General features: G+C 44.7%; 1 protein-coding gene across 1 annotated transcript in view; it reads left to right on the top strand.

The window, feature by feature from the left end:
• Positions 1–17,292, top strand: part of PRSS56 (serine protease 56) — a 47,567-nt gene that overhangs the window by 19,979 nt on the left and 10,296 nt on the right. The window contains exons 8-11 of the mRNA XM_086944956.1: positions 3,143–3,302; positions 4,967–5,155; positions 6,088–6,249; positions 11,284–11,380. Of these exons, the coding sequence (XP_086801082.1) occupies positions 3,143–3,302; positions 4,967–5,155; positions 6,088–6,249; positions 11,284–11,380 (608 nt within the window). The remainder of the gene's footprint in view (positions 1–3,142; positions 3,303–4,966; positions 5,156–6,087; positions 6,250–11,283; positions 11,381–17,292) is intronic.

Below are 17,292 nucleotides of genomic sequence, written 5' to 3'. Positions count from 1 at the left end.
GGAACAAATGTTAAAATAGTAAAATTAGTTCAATATTTAAAATAAATGAAGTTAATAATAAACTACTTAAAAACTTAATCAAACTTTTTTTCAAAAATGTAAAAATAACTAATTTTAATGAAACACAACTTTCAACAACTTTTCTAGATATTAAATATAATTTATACTACTTAGTGATGTTGGGATTTTTAAAATTTCATGTTTACAACATGTTACTTATACATTAAAGTATTATATTTACATGAATTCATTATTGAATGCACATTTAATTTGAAGATCTAATGTGCTGTAACATTTTATTTTATTAGTTCTACATACAAAAATCAAAATGTAAAATCCATTTGCATTTATATTTTGCAATAAAATATATATATTTTAAAGATAATAAACTTAAGTAATGTTCCATAAATGTTCCCATTTGCCATGGTGGTGATGACCTCCACCTACTTGTGCTAATAGCTGTACACTCATTGGCGTTGTTGTAGGAGGCTCACCCCCTGATTGGAGGAGGTCTACACCTAGGGGTAAATCTACACTTGGAAATGGTGAATAGCAAACATTGTTAAAAACATAAACATGCATAGTTACCTTTGAGAGTAGGGTCCATGGAGTCTATCATTTGTTGTGAGACATAAAATCCTACACCACTGATGTCAGTCAGAGGTATGTAATTATGTAGCACAGGTGGTCTGTCTTTGAGGAGGGCGGGCATCTCACCACTGACCAATGGTAACCAACAAATGATTTATGTGGGTGACAGGTGATGTACTACTCATGAAAGACTTCAAATACCCACCCTAGGGCTCCTTATGGGTGCAAGATGTCTCTGGGTACTCTGGCCGCAAGAGGTTTCCACATCAGTACAGATCTGCAGTACAGAGCACTTTTATTGTTTAGGGGCACACAGCTCAAGATGCACTGGGTGCCCTCTGAACTCCTGGTGCACAGGCTTGTATTGAGTGACCCCTTGGTGAAAAGGAGCAATGATGTGCTCGCTGGACAAGGCTGTAGGCCACAGGAGAAGACCACTTCTACATGTGCTTGTCGGCTGCTTTAACCCCTTCACTGCGGGGGCTATTCCGCCACAGTGCTAAGGGGGCGGGGCGGCCGCGCGTCGGTTGTGCTGTGCTTATGACGGAGCGGTCCGTCATGGCCCCGCCCGCTCAATAGAACGCTCAGCGCAGGCGCGGAATTCGCACAGCGCATGAGCGGCGGGCGGTCCATGACGGAACCGCTCCGTCATCAGCACAGCGCCACCGCAGCTGATGACGGAGCGGTTCTGTCATCAGCACTTAAGGGGTTAAGAAATTGAGATGGAGGTGCAACCTCCGGAGGAAATAAGTGGTTAATAACCACTATATGCATTGAAATGCACCTTTTGACTCAACCAAAATTTTCCATCCGCCCCCTGGTTTCTTCCTCTTGTATTCAGTAACTAAGGGCCTGATTTAGATCTCGGCGGACTAGTTATTCCGTCACAATGGTGATGGCTATCCCGTCCGCCAAAATATAAATCCCATTATATCCTATGAGATGTATACTTCGGCCGGCACAATATTCTCCACCTCTATGTTCGAATAATCCGTCCTTCAAGATCTAAATAAGGCCCTAAGACTTTGGGTCCGGTGCTGACTGCAGGCTATGCGTCATTTAACCTGTTCTTTGACAGTAGGGCCATCTTCAGGAGATGGAACAAAAGGCTCACCCTGGAGAGAAGTGCTTGACGCAAGCTCCAGATAGACAGGGTATAACAGGGAAGGTGAGACTTAGAGCTGGCCACCAGTGCAGTTTCGAAGGATTTCAAAGTGATGCGTCCCTAGCGCAAATCGATGCTTCGGGTGTTCAAATGCATGGGGCATAAGACACATCATTCCATTTGAGCATGTACTCTAGTTAGTTAAGAGGTTTTCATTAGCTTTTCCCTCTAGAGTTCCACATTTCTGAAAAGCTTTCCAGCTAATTTACAAAATTAATGAGACCTTGGGTTTGCATTGGTGAATAGTCTGATGAGGTTTATTTAGGGTTATTTGAGTGGAGATTTAGTTAACATGCCTCGGTTGCATTTCAGCTTCTCCACTTTAACAAACTGTGTGACCCAAGGTAAAGACCTTAAGGTTCTGCCATTCGGTTCTCTCAACTTTCAAACCTTTGGAAGCGCTTAGAGTTGAATCAACATGCAGCACTCACTCTATAGCACCATAGATGAATCAATATTGACCTAGTGAATGCACGAGAGTTTCTCTAAAGTGAGTGATCTGCCTCCCTCATAATGACCCCTTCACTTCCAGATGTACCGTGATGCCCTGTGCGCTGCAACATTGCATCCGGATTAGTCATTGGCTTTGGTCCCAGCCAAAGGGACCGGTCCCAGGATGCTTGCTTCCAGTCCAGGGAAGACCTGGCCTGGCAGTTCGGGGTGGACTGTTCCCATTGGGCACAGGGTCAAGACTGATTTGCATATGGCTGGGTCCAAACTGGAATGGCATGGTGAGCAACAAAACAATGGATTTAGGCCCAGAGCTCTGTACTGGGGTGAATGTATGACATTGTTCTGCATTTTGTCCATCAATTGTCCTTTTTGCATTTGGTCTGTTGTAAACCTATGCGCTCCCTTTCACTACTTTGATGCAGTCTGAAGGCACATCCGTTTGAGAGTTGGGAGTACCATCCTGTTATGTGGGAAAGTTATATACACAAGTGCACGTTGTGTCAATTCAAATGAGGTTCCATTGCGTCGAGTCACTTCACTCCTTGTCCTGTATCCAACTTCTTGTTACACCCCCCATATCCATTTCCATTCACCACAGCTTTCCAATGCTGGTTGCCCCCTTGAGTCTAAGATATCTCGACCTTATTGTCGCAAAAAATCTAGACTCACTAGCAATTAGTCAGTTATGATAGGGCACTACATAAGTGCAGTTATTCACTCACTCGTCCGAGTGCAAGGATGTTGTGGCACTAAGTGCCATGTTTCAATGCTCTTACTGATGAGTACGGATATTACTACTCACAGCTCACTGTCCTATCTTCCCTTGGCAGCTCCTTCGATTACCGCTGTGGGGGTGAAATGGCTCTTAGAATGTCTCACTACTGTGCACCTAAAACCAATAAAACCAACCAAGGTCATATGTTTTCATTCTAGGGAGATTCTGGGGGCCCTCTCACCTGCCTGGATCCCACCTCCAAGCAGTATGTCCTGCATGGCATCACGTCTTGGGGTGACGGCTGCGGAGAGAAGGGGAAGCCAGGAGTTTACACTCGGGTGACGGCTTTCACCGACTGGATCAGCCATCAGATGAGTAGTATGTATCTGCCTTAAAGCATCTTACACCAACTTTAGGTTCACTGCTGAAAGCTGTCACTACCATTACTTACACTTACCAAAGTCTTTCATGTCAAATACTAATTCAGTTTATTCCCCACTCTCTGCTAATAGACATACGCATGGTATGGGCTGATTTAGTTCTGAATTTGTAGGTTTTCCAAATAGAGAGCCTCTGCTGTGAGGGGGTTGGGAGCTGAGAGAGTGTGGATGATGTGCATTTTTCTATAATGTTGGCCTTCTTCCAGTTCATTCTCATCCTTGTGTCTCTTCTATTGTTCCATCATGTTGGTCTCCCTCTAGCTCTTTCTCAGCCTCGCACCTCTCCCATTGTTCTGCCAAGTTTGCCTACCTCTAGCTCCTTCTCAACCCTTTGTTTTATTCTTCTGCCATGCTGGCCGGCCTCTAGTGTATTCTCATTCTTGCAGCACTCCCATTGCTCTGCTATGCTTACCTGTCTATATTTCTTCCCAACACGTTGTCTTTCTCTGACCGTTCTGCCATGTTGGCCTGCATCTAGTTCCTTGTCCGCATTGTGTCTCTCCCATTGTTCTGCCATGTTGGCCTGCCTCTAGTTCCTTGTCTCCCTTGTGTCTCTCACATTGTTCTCCCATGTTGACCTGCTTTTTAGTTCACCTCAACCCTTTGTCTTTCTCGTTCTGTTGTGCCATGTTGGCCTGCCACTATTCCATTCTCATCCCTGTGTCTCTCCAATTCTTCTGCCATGTTTACCTGCCTATAGTTGGTCTCAGCCTTTTGTCTTTTTCTTATTTTTCTACCATGTTCTCCTGCCTCTTTTCTTGCCCCCCTTGTGTCTCTCACATTGTTCTGCCATGTTGACCTGCTTATAGTTCTTCTCAACCCTTGTTTCTCTTCCATTGCGTTGCCAAGTTGACCTTCTTATAGTTCTTCTCAACCCTTTGTCTTTCTCTTATTGTTATGCCATGTTGGCCTGCCTCCAGTTCCTAGTCCCCCTTGTGTCTCTCCCATTGTTCTGCCATGTTGACCTGCCTCCAGTTCCTAGTCCCCCTTGAGTCTCTCACATTGTTCTGCCATGTTGGCCTGCCTCCAGTTCCTAGTCGATTGTGTCTCTTCCATTGTTATGCCATGTTGACCTGCCTTTAGTTCCTTCTCGCCCTTGTGTCGCTCCCATTGTTCTGCCATGTTTACCTGCCTACAGCTCTTCTCAGCCTTTTGTCTTTCTCTTACCGTTCTGCCATGGTGGTCTGCCACTAATCCATTCTTATCCTTGTGTCTCTCCAATTCTTCTTTCATGATGGCCTGCCTCCAGTCCCGTCTTAACCCATTAGCTCTCTCCATTTTCTCTGCCATGTTGACTTGTCTGTAGTTCCTTCCCTCCACTTGACCTCTTTCCCGTTATTCTGCCATGCTTATCGGAGAATTGTTCCTTCTATTCCTCCTGTCTCACCCATCATTTCACCCTATTTCCCTGCCTCTACTGTTACTTCCCTAACCAGTGGTCTCTCTCTCTCATTGTTCTGCCATATGGATCTGTTGTAAGTTCCTTCTTAACCCCTGTTCTCGCTCCCTTTGTTCAACTATGATGACCTGCGCCTGGTTCCGTCCTATCGCCTTCTCTACCGCCATGTTGGCAAGCTCTAAGTTCTTATTTTTTTCTCACAGAGTCACCGTTGAGCAGGGAGCCGACCTGTCATGAGTTGCTGAGTCTCTCCAAGCTGCCAGAAGATGCTCAAGGGACAGAATTTGGCCGGCTTTGCTCCTTCTACAGCCAGTCCTGCACCCCACACCTGAGCCAGGCGGGCTGCACCCAAGCGGCAGAGGAGAAATGCAGAGTAAAGCTGAAGAAATGTGGTGAGTGCAGTGACAAGAGAAACACAAATACAACTCATGTCCATCAAAGGAGGGATTCCAGTGCCCTGTCTAAAGGGTGTTGATGGTCCCCCATCTTGTCAGAACCTTCGCTAGTAGCTTGGGCAAGGAAGCCTTTGGTTGACTTTATAACGAAAGTCAGGTGACACAATGTGATACCAGCCAATCTCTACTCATCTACTGCATTGAGGAATTGGAGAGGTTGGTGTTGAAGGTGGCGATTGAGGGAGGGAAATGCACAAGGAAAGCGGTCTGGTGTATTTGCATCAGTAGGAGACATGCAAAGGGACTTACAAGAGTAAAAGTGGAAAATTAAGGGTGACCATGAGGGCAGACAATATGTCACACAACAAATTCGTGGCCTACTAAGAGGTCATGGAGGAAGGGCAACATTCCTTGGTCTTGGTCACCAGAGGAGAGAAGTAGGGAAAAGGACTGCAAGAGGGAAATAGAGCCAAACAAGAAAATGTACTGTCTCTGAGAGAGGAGGCCTCATGGGACTCAAAATACCCACAATCATCCAATATCTCAACATCTAACACACCCGCATAGCTGAGAGGCCATTGTAGAGGGCAGCAAAGGATGGACGGAAGACATTCTGGAAGATTGTCCTGGATCTTTGCCTCAGGACAATAGGAAGGGTTAGGAAATGCAAAGGGAAAGGAGGAGAAAAACAAGTAAATATAGGTTTGTTAGTAGGAATGCCTTACAGGACATTCCTACTACCCCTATTCTGCCAACAACATGAAAGGACCTGGGAGAAATAAGAGAAACATGGGTCAGTGGCCAAAGAAGAGTATCAGTTGTCATGTGAGCCGCTGTCACCTTCTTCCTGACCTACATCAATTCCCAAATACAAAGTATGGTGTGCATTCAGCACTTGCATTGCCTTATGTGCTTTTCTTGTTCTTCAGAGCTTCGCTCGTACGTGCAGGGGCTCCTGGATTTTCTGCGGTTAGCTGAGGAGTTCTTGCGCAACAATGTGGACTTTTCCTTCTTCACTCAGACCCTTCCACAGTTCATGGAGCAGATGTACCACCAGGTCTTTTCAGCCCGTGTCCGCAGGGATATTACAGGTACTACCCATTCCATGCCTTGGCTTTTCTCTGTCCAGCTTTGCTATCGAATACCCCATTTGTGGATTTCCGTGGAATCTCACAGAATGTTCATGTAATTCTGCAGAATCCTGCTCACCCCTAGACTTAATTAGTGAGCACTCACATTAGGTAATAGTAGCTGGCCTCTGCAGATAGTAATTTTTACCTTGGCCTATATATACAGCATAATTGCCCGCTGAATTTTATGTGTCCGGAATTATGTTGTGTGTTAGAAGTAAAGTTTTTTTAAATACAAAAGCACTGGGTCGACGATGGTTTATTGACTGCTGTTACATGTTTCAATGACGTCCGAGCTCTCCCCACGCCACTTCCCTCAGCAAGCCTTGGAATGCTCAGCTTTGCTACACTGATGACTAACTAGTAAATTGGTGTACTTGGTGCTCAGATCTGAGATCAGTAATTCGAGAAATCCCAACCCTGTCTGCCCTGGAACTCCTGAAGCAGTTCACAAACAGTAGACTTTCCTCCTTCCAATACAAACCTTCAAATTCACTCAAGACCAATATCAGTTCCATATACATTGTGTACAACATATATATGAAACCATCACTGGAACTTTTACTGGACATCCCCAGCTTTGTTCTCTTTGGCAGCCACCAACCTGTCTCCAGTAACGGATATGAACCTTCGGATTTGACTCCAAAATCTGAGATATCAATAGGGGTGGGTAGTAAACTCCGCTCCTCCGGAAGAGTTTGTGGAGTTTTTCCCACACCGCTCTCCGCTTGGAGTATGGAGTTTCGGCAAGAATGTCCAACCGCCACTTGGGGGAGTTCTTTCTCGCATGTGGCTCACCAACATTATGTTGGCGAGCAAGTAAATTGAGCACTAGACTGCCTCCTGGGAAGGTTTCTCAAGGTAGGTGGTTGCAGCAGGTCGCTCCCGCTCGCATTGAGAAAGCTGTCACTCGCATTGAGAAATCTGCCGCTCAAGTAGAAACTCTACTCAAGCGGCAGAAAGAATAAGCACCCTGTTGGACACCACAGGGTATTATTCACACTGATATTTCAGCACAGAACAAGCTCCCAATGCTAAAAATAAGCAAGAGGAGCACGCTGTACCAAACTCCGCTGCACACGAAATCTCGCAGAGTTTTTAGGCAAATCTGTGGAATTCCGCAGAGTAAACCTCTGAGGGCCTGATTCACAAAGGCAATCTGAGACAAAAGTCTTACTTTATGACTTTTGGTATTCACAGAGGTCATTTACGAGTCTCTGCAGTTGGAGCCGGAATCTCCGGCTTAGGCAGTCCTCTCCGCTCCAGAGCTGTACACTTCAACTCGGGCTGGCAAGGAAAAGGGTGTGGCCGGACACTACATCATATTCCAGAAATGTTTGCTCCTTCAGATCATGGAACATGCAGTCTAAAATTTGCTCTCCACTTAGTGTTGACTGTAGTGTTAATACTAAAGTCATCACTGAGGGGAGTGCAAATTGTGGACTGCATGTACCATGATGCAAAGGAGCAAACTTTTCTGTGATATGATGTTGTGTCCGGCCACACCCTTTTCCCTGCCCAAACTGATTTTCATGACCTCCTCTACCATTTTCCACATGTTCCTAATGTTCCTTTTTGTAAAAATGTTATCCTGGCCCATTGATTACACTTCATCCGGCCCCAGACGGAGAGTACGGCTCAGGTGCAGAGAGTACGACCAAGCCGGAGATTCCGGTCAGACTGCGGACGTAAAGGTACAACTCGTAAATGACCTATGTGAATAGCAAAAGTCGTAAAGTTAGATTGCCTTTGTGAAGTGGGTCCTGAGAGTTCTGTCCACCCTAGATATCAGATAAATGTTGGATCGCTGTGAAGGCAATGCAGCAATATGATTGGATATTGTTCACAAGTGTTCAGGATGCGTACTTTGACATGGCCAACAAAAAGGAGTATTGGCAAAGGAACATTACTCCAGTGGCTTCCATTTCACAATAAATTCTGGCCATAGAATGCTTTCGCAGGGTCTCTCTTCAGTGGGCGGCCATCTTTAGCCTCAGTCGGTGCCTGGAGTATATCTTTTTCCATACCTGGATAATTGCTGTATCAAATCCAAACTTCTGGTGCAAATGTAGGGACTCATTGAGAGGTTAGAGGAACAGGAGAAGTGCTTTAAAGCGGCATGAACGTACCCCCGTGAAACACAAAGGTCCCCATCTTATTGAAAGTTGAGGAAACTGCCCATTTCCCATCTGTGGAACCTCAGATGGCTCTGCGACCAGAAACCTTTCCCAGTAGCCTCTTTGCCACTGGTCTGTGGGCATCAGTGTGTCGGAAGCTTGTCCTAGTCCGGGACCACCATGCAATTAATCAGCATTGCAAATTAAATGGCGAGCAATTAGTTAATCCTATTAAGTACCATGGTCATATGGGTGGCATACGACTGGCATGGGAGTTCTACTGGATAAGGAACTGTTGCATTAATTCAGTATGGCGTATTAGCTGGCGCGTGTATTCTGTTGGGCCAATCGACTGCACCGTTGTTGATAGGGAGTCTAATTGGCGCAGACATTCTAATTTCAATCTAAATGGTGCAGGAATTCCTAAGGACTGATTAATTGCGGTGCCACATAATTGAGACTGGTCACTCTAATGAGAAAGGTTACTGATATGGTAAAGTTCTGGAAAAGTTCCAGACACAATAGTTTTGAGAGGCTAATTTACTGGCAATTTACTTTTGATATTCAGTTGCTCCAACACAATCATTTTTATTGTCATGGCGACTGAACAACAGTTTTGTTGTGCATATTAACTGGCACAGCGGTTCTGATGGCACGTTTTCAGGCAGTACCGCTGAGGTGGCACATTGTCACTCACTCGCACCCTGCTAGACACACACTGCCACCTCTGTGGCATCCTTGGGGGACCCACACATGCACAACATTACCAGTTCACCCCTGAAGGACATGTCCAGGGGCTGCCCCAGCACATTGAAATTTATATTAATCCTATAACATGCACACAATCACACACACGGGCACACTTAGAAGCATAGACACACACACACACACACACACACACAAAGACAAAAACAGCTAGTTGAGCTCACCAGTCCCCATAATGTAACAAATGCTTGGGCGCATGCACAGCCACGAAGACAGGCACAGACCCACACACTCAAACAAACACACACACCATCCCAGCGCATCTTTGTGAAGCTGTCCTCCCATGAATACACATATTCTAAGCACACAGAGTAACACCCACACACATACGCACTCTCTTCCTAGTAAACACCTGTAACCCTGCCTCCAGGCGTATCCCTGTTGTGTGCACCTCACACTCGAAGCTTCTCCTGTCTTTAAACGTGGTTTGTGTTACTTTATCGCAAACCAAGAAAGCTGCACAATGCAACACAAAAAGGGAAATCACACTTACCCGGAGATCAGTGTACAACAACTACTGTGCCGAGTTCATAACACTGATGCGAGTGGATTTCCCTTTCAATAGAAATATTCACATGCTATGCCAAAGGAAAGGGGCATATTTCACAATAATGTCAAACTAATCAAAAAAATTAGCGCCAGTTTCTAACTTTGGTACTATCCAACTCTTTATGGTAAACAGAAAACATCTTCCCTGGTTGGATTGCAGTGGGGTTACCATGACAGACCCCCCCCCCCCCCCCCCCCCCCGGCAAAACCCGTTCCTGCCTTAATCAAACTTACAGAAATACTCTCCGGCCTTCTGAATGTGGGAGTGAACAGTCCTTCATAGAATCAACATTTGCTTGTTGTAGTACCAAAAACCTGTTTACTTTACATATCTGCTAAGATATATGTTGTTTCGCTGCCCATACTTGCAAAGGATGTACTCAAGTGATGCCTTAGAATGTGGTGACCAATGTAAACCCAGGAGGGCCGGTTCCAGGTCAGACTTTTAGGACATTCACACAAGATCAATTTTCATAAAATTTATTTCAGTGCAAATTATGTGCATAATCCAACGCTGGCTTGGATTTGGCGGTCCTAGGCATGCATAAAACACTTGTGTGAGACGATCTACCCCTCTTCAGACCATATTACTCTAGCAAGGGATGGTGCACCCTAATGTTCACATTAACAAGGGAAAGGGAGGGTTATAGGACTCTGGGAATCATGTCTAGCGCTCTTGTCGCCCTGGCTTGGCAGAGTAGAGCATTTCGTTCTTGGTTCATCATTTCTGTTGAGTTGGATGGCATTAAACTTTGTTTTTCCAAAGCCAAGTGCCAAAAGACTTACGTGGACCTACCTATAGAACTAAATAGTCATCCCACATATTATATGTATATAAATGCCTCCACTCTAGTGTGTTAGAGGTCTTCTGTGGAGAAGTGTGGCTCACTGGTTAGAGCAGGCAGACCCTGAAGCAGAGGTCAGACCCGGGACCAGGGTTCAATTCCCGACGCGGCAGGGTCTTGAGCTCAAATGTCCATGGACTCGATAATTCTCGCTTCGGTGCCTGACCTAATCATGGGTTCACACTCTGCAACTCTGGGCATTAAGCTTGCTTAATCTCCACAACGGCCCCCCGCGGCGGGATGCCTGGCTTTCACCTTGGGGATGCCCTGTAGGGGCTATCTCACAGGGAAAAGCCAGGACGGGTTCCCAAGGCAAGCGCGGAGATACCCCTTCGGGGGTCGATTCAGGCGCTATATAAGAAACATAATAATAATAATAATAATAATAATACCACATTGTGCCGTTGGGCGGTCACCACATTTATAACACAATTGAATAACCTACTAAAGTTTCCTATATCCCACAGGCTTTGGTGAATACATGGGAGTCCCAGATAGTTTCTGGGTGCAAAGTAGTCCATGCTTGTCTGCCCACCATCCTCCAGAGAAGCATCATCCCAAATTCTGTAGTCTGCCACCAGCATTATACCATGCATTTCATAAACACACTCTTCCCTACTCAAGAGGGATGTTTGGTCTTCATGCCCTGGTGTTAGAATCTCTGCTTCCCTCCTCTCTCCCTCAACTCTATTACTGAGTTACCTATTCTTTTACTAAAGAGCAGATGCAGAAGGACGCATCCTCAGAAGAAGCCCAACGGCCCATGGCCAGAGATGCTTCAGTCGCAAGACCCCGACCTGAGGAGGACGCAGAGAGGTAAGAAGCTTCAAACCTTATAGAGGAAATGTGATTCGAAGGAGGGCGTAATCAGTGGTCCATCTTCAGAACCTACGGAGGAAATGTGGTTCGAAGGAGGGCGTAATCAGCGGTCCATCTTCAGAACCTACGGAGGAAATGTGGTTCGAAGGAGGGCTCAATCCGTGGTCCGTCTAGCAGCCAGTAAATGAGTAGACCCTCTGATAAAATACCGCCGTGTGGGTCTGATCTCTTTTTCCAAGTGCGACAAATGTACAGATAAGAGGTACAAATAAGCAGTGTGGTATCAGCCTATCATAGTCAGAAGTTACCTGACATATATATTGTATCCTGAATATTGTCTACTAAAATATTGCCGTATTCTACTTAAGAACAGAACATCTACACCCAATGGAACAGAACAATATTGCCTTGTACAGTAATCTGACATAAAAGGTTAGGCAGTGTAATATACCAAGGGCCAGGCAGAACCATTACTAGTTGTTAATGTGATTTAGTCATCCTTTTTAGGAAGATATTTCAAAACAGCAGAGGAAGATGACATCATTTGTAAAGGCTTGCACACATTGATCATCTGGGAGTAGCTGCCACTTGACCTCAAGTTATGTTGTTCCAGGTTTTCCCCCTAGAACATATCCCTTCCTTGGACATCCTTCTCATGATCTTTTTAAGTTAAAAACATGTACGTTCAGTTTCACTGGAGGGAGGCGCTATCTATGAGCGAAGTTCCTAGGACATCTGAATTAATTGAAAAAAATAGTAAATAAGGCTTAGCACTGCTTATCATGGACTTGCCCCATGATCTAGATTACAGCGTAATTCTCACTGCAAATTGGTTGCACGTACATTGATGCTCGATAGTAATTAAACTATTAAATCTTAGGTGAAAGACTTAAATAAGTGCTTTACTGTGAGAGATGTGGTTGTTGGTTGACTTGGGTGTGAGCCCTGGTCAAGCATCAGTAACAATCCCTTGCAGGATGAACCACAAAAGTTTTTATGCAGCACACAAACAGTAATAAAGTGAAAATATAATACAAGAAAAATCCTACACCAATTTAGAAAAATTGAATACGTTTTACTGGAATATTTGGCACCAAAATGGCAAAATCCAATCAGTACAACCAGACTTATAAACTTTTAAAGTTTTTAGTAAAAACTAGCGCCAACCGCGGACATCGCACGAGAACGAGTCAAAGTCGCAAAATATGACTGACTGCAATGGAGCACAATTCGGATAGAAGAAGTGGATCAGGCCCCGTCAGCTTTTGCCTTCAGACTTTGAAGAAATTTTGAGAAAAATGTTCTGAGAAGGTAAAGTTCAGCTGGTCAAGGCTGCAAGCGGTGTCCAAGGAGGGAGCATCTTCGTCTAGGAGCCTTGGGTCGAAGCTGCAGTGAATATTTGTACATTTTGACTTAGTCTCTTGTTTGGAAGTGAAAATCCTCAGCGGGATGAGACAGAAGGCTGAAGCCGAAGACCATTCCAGTGGCTCGTATATCCCTTTAGAAAAGAACCACGAAACAGTATTTGCTGCAGCAGAGAAGAACCTAGAAGGATAAGCCACAAAGTCAATCCAACTGACGACGCACCTCAGGCAGATAGGCAAGCAGGTTGGTCCCGGTCTCTTCCTGGTTCTCAGATCCGTTTTCGGCCAAACATTTTCTAAGTCCTCAGTTTTAGGTTTTGGCCATCTGAGCACCATTAGCAACACAACCAAGGGTGCAGGGCTAGTGGGCCACCACTTTGGTGTTCAGAAATCACTCAGAATGGGACCAGGTGTGGGTTCAAAATGGTGGGAGCCTTTAATGTCCCTGTGACTCTGAACAGGAGACCAGCAACCTAGCCCCTGGAGTCACTCTGGTAGTACTGGGTTTTGGTGAAGATGCAGGGCTCAAACAACAAGGTTGACCTCTGAGGATTCAAGGCAGGCTCCATGTAGCAAATCAGCCCTTCATGGTACAGCAATGCAGCCTTGCAGAGTGAACAGCAGGTCACAGTAGCAGGCAGTCCTCTGAAAGTCCTTCGCAGGTCCTGGACTGAACTGAGGAGTGGGACTGAGAGTCCTATTTGTATACCTGGTGCCCTTCCTCTGGAAGCTGGGAGAAGCTTCTAGAAATTCTCTTTAACGTGCAATGAATTTCCTGACTCACCTGCCCTGGCGCTAATCTGGCTACAGTGACAATTTGGAAGTGATAATTCCTTTGTGTGACACACACAGCCTATTCAGTTGCACGTGGAGCAGTGCTCAGCTTCGCTCCCCCCACCATCCTGCCAGCAGGTGGCCGACTCAGGCACACCTAATCCGTTTTTTGTGTGACTGTCTAGGAGGAATTCACAAGCTATACCTGCCAGTTACACCCAGTCATGTTACCAAAGATAGGCTGCAGGCATAGAAGGGCTAAGGCAGGAAAATGGAATGCCAACTTTCTAAAAGTAGTATTTTCAAATTTGTAATTAAATATCCGACTTTACCATTAAAGATGATTTTTCATTGCAATTTCATAGAAATGAAACATGAACTGGCTACCTGGTCCCAATCAAAAGTTAGCACTTATTACATGTACCAAGGCAACCCAATGTTATACTATGGGGCAGATAGGGCACACAGTAGTGAAAAACAAATTTTGGAGGTTTTCACTACCACTGCATGTAAAATTTACAGATATGTGCCCAACCTTTTAATTACAATATACCCTGCCATATGGGCTACTTAGGGCCTACCTTAGAGGTATCTTATGTGCAATAAAAGTGAAGTTTAAGGCTTGGCAAGGGCGTCATATTGGCAAGTCAATGTTGAAGTTTAAAACTGCATTCAGGCTGCAATGGCCGGCCAGGAACATGTATTAAGGTGTTACTCACGATGTGAGGAGGAAGCCAAATTATGAAGCATGTCACCCTCGGGTGAGCAAGGGTTCTCTTCCTTATAAAGGATCACTTTCTGCTTTCCTTTTTCTCTCAATACACAACCTCCGGTTCACGAGAGATGTCGTTTTTGTGAGTTTCACTTAAGTGGGTGGCACAATCAGTGCTGCATCCCACTAGCAGCATTTAATTTACAGGCCCTGGGTTACGGTATACCACACTACAGTGGGCTCATACTTTAATTGTATATGCCAATCTCACTACACAGGCATCATCAATGCATATTAGCATAGGACTTGTCTGACTCCATCGCATTCAAGGCGCAGCCTCAGATCAAACATTTTTAATGCTGCAACAATCAATATATGTGAGCAAAGAACCACCCATTGTTGTCAGCAATAAGGAAGCTACAGACGGCATTGCTTGGATACTTCATAGTAGGTTTTAAATAATTGCCATCTCAACGGTATTCATTTTATTGACACAACAGAAGGAGACATTGTTAGCACTGCAGGAAGTCAGAGTAACCCTTATTGTTGTACAGGAGCTCATCAACAAACACATGAACCCACTGAGGTTTCTTACTGGGATTCAAAGCAGCGCAGTGGCTGGTTAGATGTAGTTCTCCTCAGAGTCTACATTAAGCCTAAGATTATTGATTATTGAAAGCTATGCATAGGTGATTACAGATCTCTGCAGCTGATTCATTACTCTTGTGAGTAATAAACTATAGTCGAACACAAATATATCTCTGCAGCAGGTGGGTTATTCCCAGGAGCATTTTAAACCAGCAGATACATTTAACCTGCAGATGTTTCTAATGAGCTAGCTCAGTGAGTCAATGTTCTGACCGTGAGCAACATGAAACTTACAGGTCGAATCTTGTGGAAAAGTTTGTTTTTTATTCCTCTAGGGTGTCACTTCCTCATGGGCAAGTCTAACTTTTCTTTGAAGCAAGGTCATAGCCCTAGGCTGAAATCCTCTCTGTCATTTTTCCTTCTACTGTTACACCAGCTGAAACTAGTTCTACTCCGCGACTCCGCCTTCGACGTTGCGGCATATATGTTGGGCATGGCTGTTGCATGCTGGGGTCCTTGCAGCCATTCACTGCTTGTACCACTGGGTAGCACAAATAAGCACTGTAAAATGTACACATCCATCCCTCTGCCATCTCTAACCTGTTAGCCATTGGTACCCGAGTGGAGTATCTCCCCACCACAGATGAGATATCCTGCACCCAACAGATTCTAAATAAAGCCCACGTGTTTTTCCCAAAAAGGAAGTTGGAAGAAATTGGATTAATATTTGGATTTGTGACTTCCTCACCACAAGAAATAATTAAAGCACTTGTCAGGGTTGACCCTCAAAGTCACTGAATTAACCTGGGTTCAACCCCCTGGTAGGTACAGCACAGAGCAGAAAGGCTTCTCTTAGAGGTAATATGTAAGATATGTATGCAGTACCAAAACAGTAATAAAGTGAAAATACAAAAGAATACAAATCCCAAAAAGGAAAATATACTGCAATTTTTAAAACAAAATGACACCAACATGACACAAATCGAATGCTGGGAACCGCAGATATGACTTTTATAGTTTTAAGTAGGGGTGGGTGTCAGTCCTGTAAATCATTGTAACATATTCACACTGAATTACCTAAAAATTCTGCAAGATCACACTTGAATTGCACAGGAAGAGCAATTCTGCATTTAATGATATTTCTAAATGCAAAAATGCCCACTCGTGTCCAAAATGGACACAAGAATGCATGTTGTGGAAAGAAACAGCGCTATACGCAACATACCACGAATACTGAGCATGAGCGGCTACTCGCGCTCTATAAATGTGCTCTTAGGGTAGGATTTTGCACCATTTTACTATGACATTTAGCTGTATTTTCCTAGTGCAAAATGCACCGTTACATCCAAAATAGAAGCAAGGATGCATTTTACAGTAAGAAACAGCCCGCAATGCAGCAGAACATCAATAGCGAGCGTGAACAGCCACCTGTGCTTGCTCAATGTGCTCTTGCGTTAGGATTTTGACCCCCAAATTACTATTAACTATGCAAGGAGCTGTAATGCATAATTATAGGTAAATCTGCGTCAAAGAAGTAATGCAGAATTACAGCAACTACTCCAATTACTCCGGCATAATGAAATTCCACCCAGGCCTAGTTTTAAGTAGAAATAGCGCCAAGATTCCCCCTATTGCTTCACATGGGGTTTTAATCTTGGCATGGGCAACTCCTGTTAATAAATTTGGCATCAGACATGCAGTAGGCAATTGTAGCTCCAAGCACAGCTCTAATCTAGCACATCACTTCCATAGTTAGGAGAAGGGCACCATGCCTTTCTCTGGCTAATACCAGACATTGAGATCCAGATTTACTGTGATTTTGTATCAGTGGTGCATCACTTTTGTGGTGCCGCCCTGACAAAAAATCATTTTGGGCATTTACTAAGCCACGCAAAGCCACTTTGCGTGGTTTTGTAAATACAAAGAAACACAGCGCAGAGGATAGCCCTGCCTTGTGTTACTCTCCGTCGGGTAGGCATTACTTAAGTAGAGCATGGACGTTTCCATGCATCCACCCATGTACTTAGACACAGACCAAGATTTACAAAGACTTGCAGACCTGGGTTTGCACCAAAATGGCGCGCCTCAATGACAGAGGCGTAACAAGGAGAAGCATCTTTATTTCTCCTCCTTTTACTTCCTCTTTCCATGTGTGTTGCATTCTGCAGCACATAGGGAAAGAGAAATATGCCCCTAAAGATTGTTTTTTTGCAAGAATGTATTCCTTTCTGCACAAAAACAACCCTGCCCTTAATACAGACACCCTTGCACTAGGGTGCCAGGGTAATTGCATTGGCATTAATTGCATTGGCATTAGGTAGCACACTGTGCGCCAGTGCGAAGAGAGAGAAGAAATACGCCATATATTTGTAAATATGGAACCTTTCTGCTCCCCCCTTTCACGCAGTGTGGCACAGTAAGTTCCCTTGCTGTGCTGTGGTGTGTGAAATAATAGTAAATTATTTCACACA

This window comes from Lissotriton vulgaris, chromosome 11 (genome assembly GCF_964263255.1).
Source record: "Lissotriton vulgaris chromosome 11, aLisVul1.2, whole genome shotgun sequence".
Taxonomy (NCBI): domain Eukaryota; kingdom Metazoa; phylum Chordata; class Amphibia; order Caudata; family Salamandridae; genus Lissotriton; species Lissotriton vulgaris.
The sequence above is the reverse complement of the archived record's forward strand: the minus strand, read 5'-3'. Positions and strand labels throughout refer to the sequence as shown.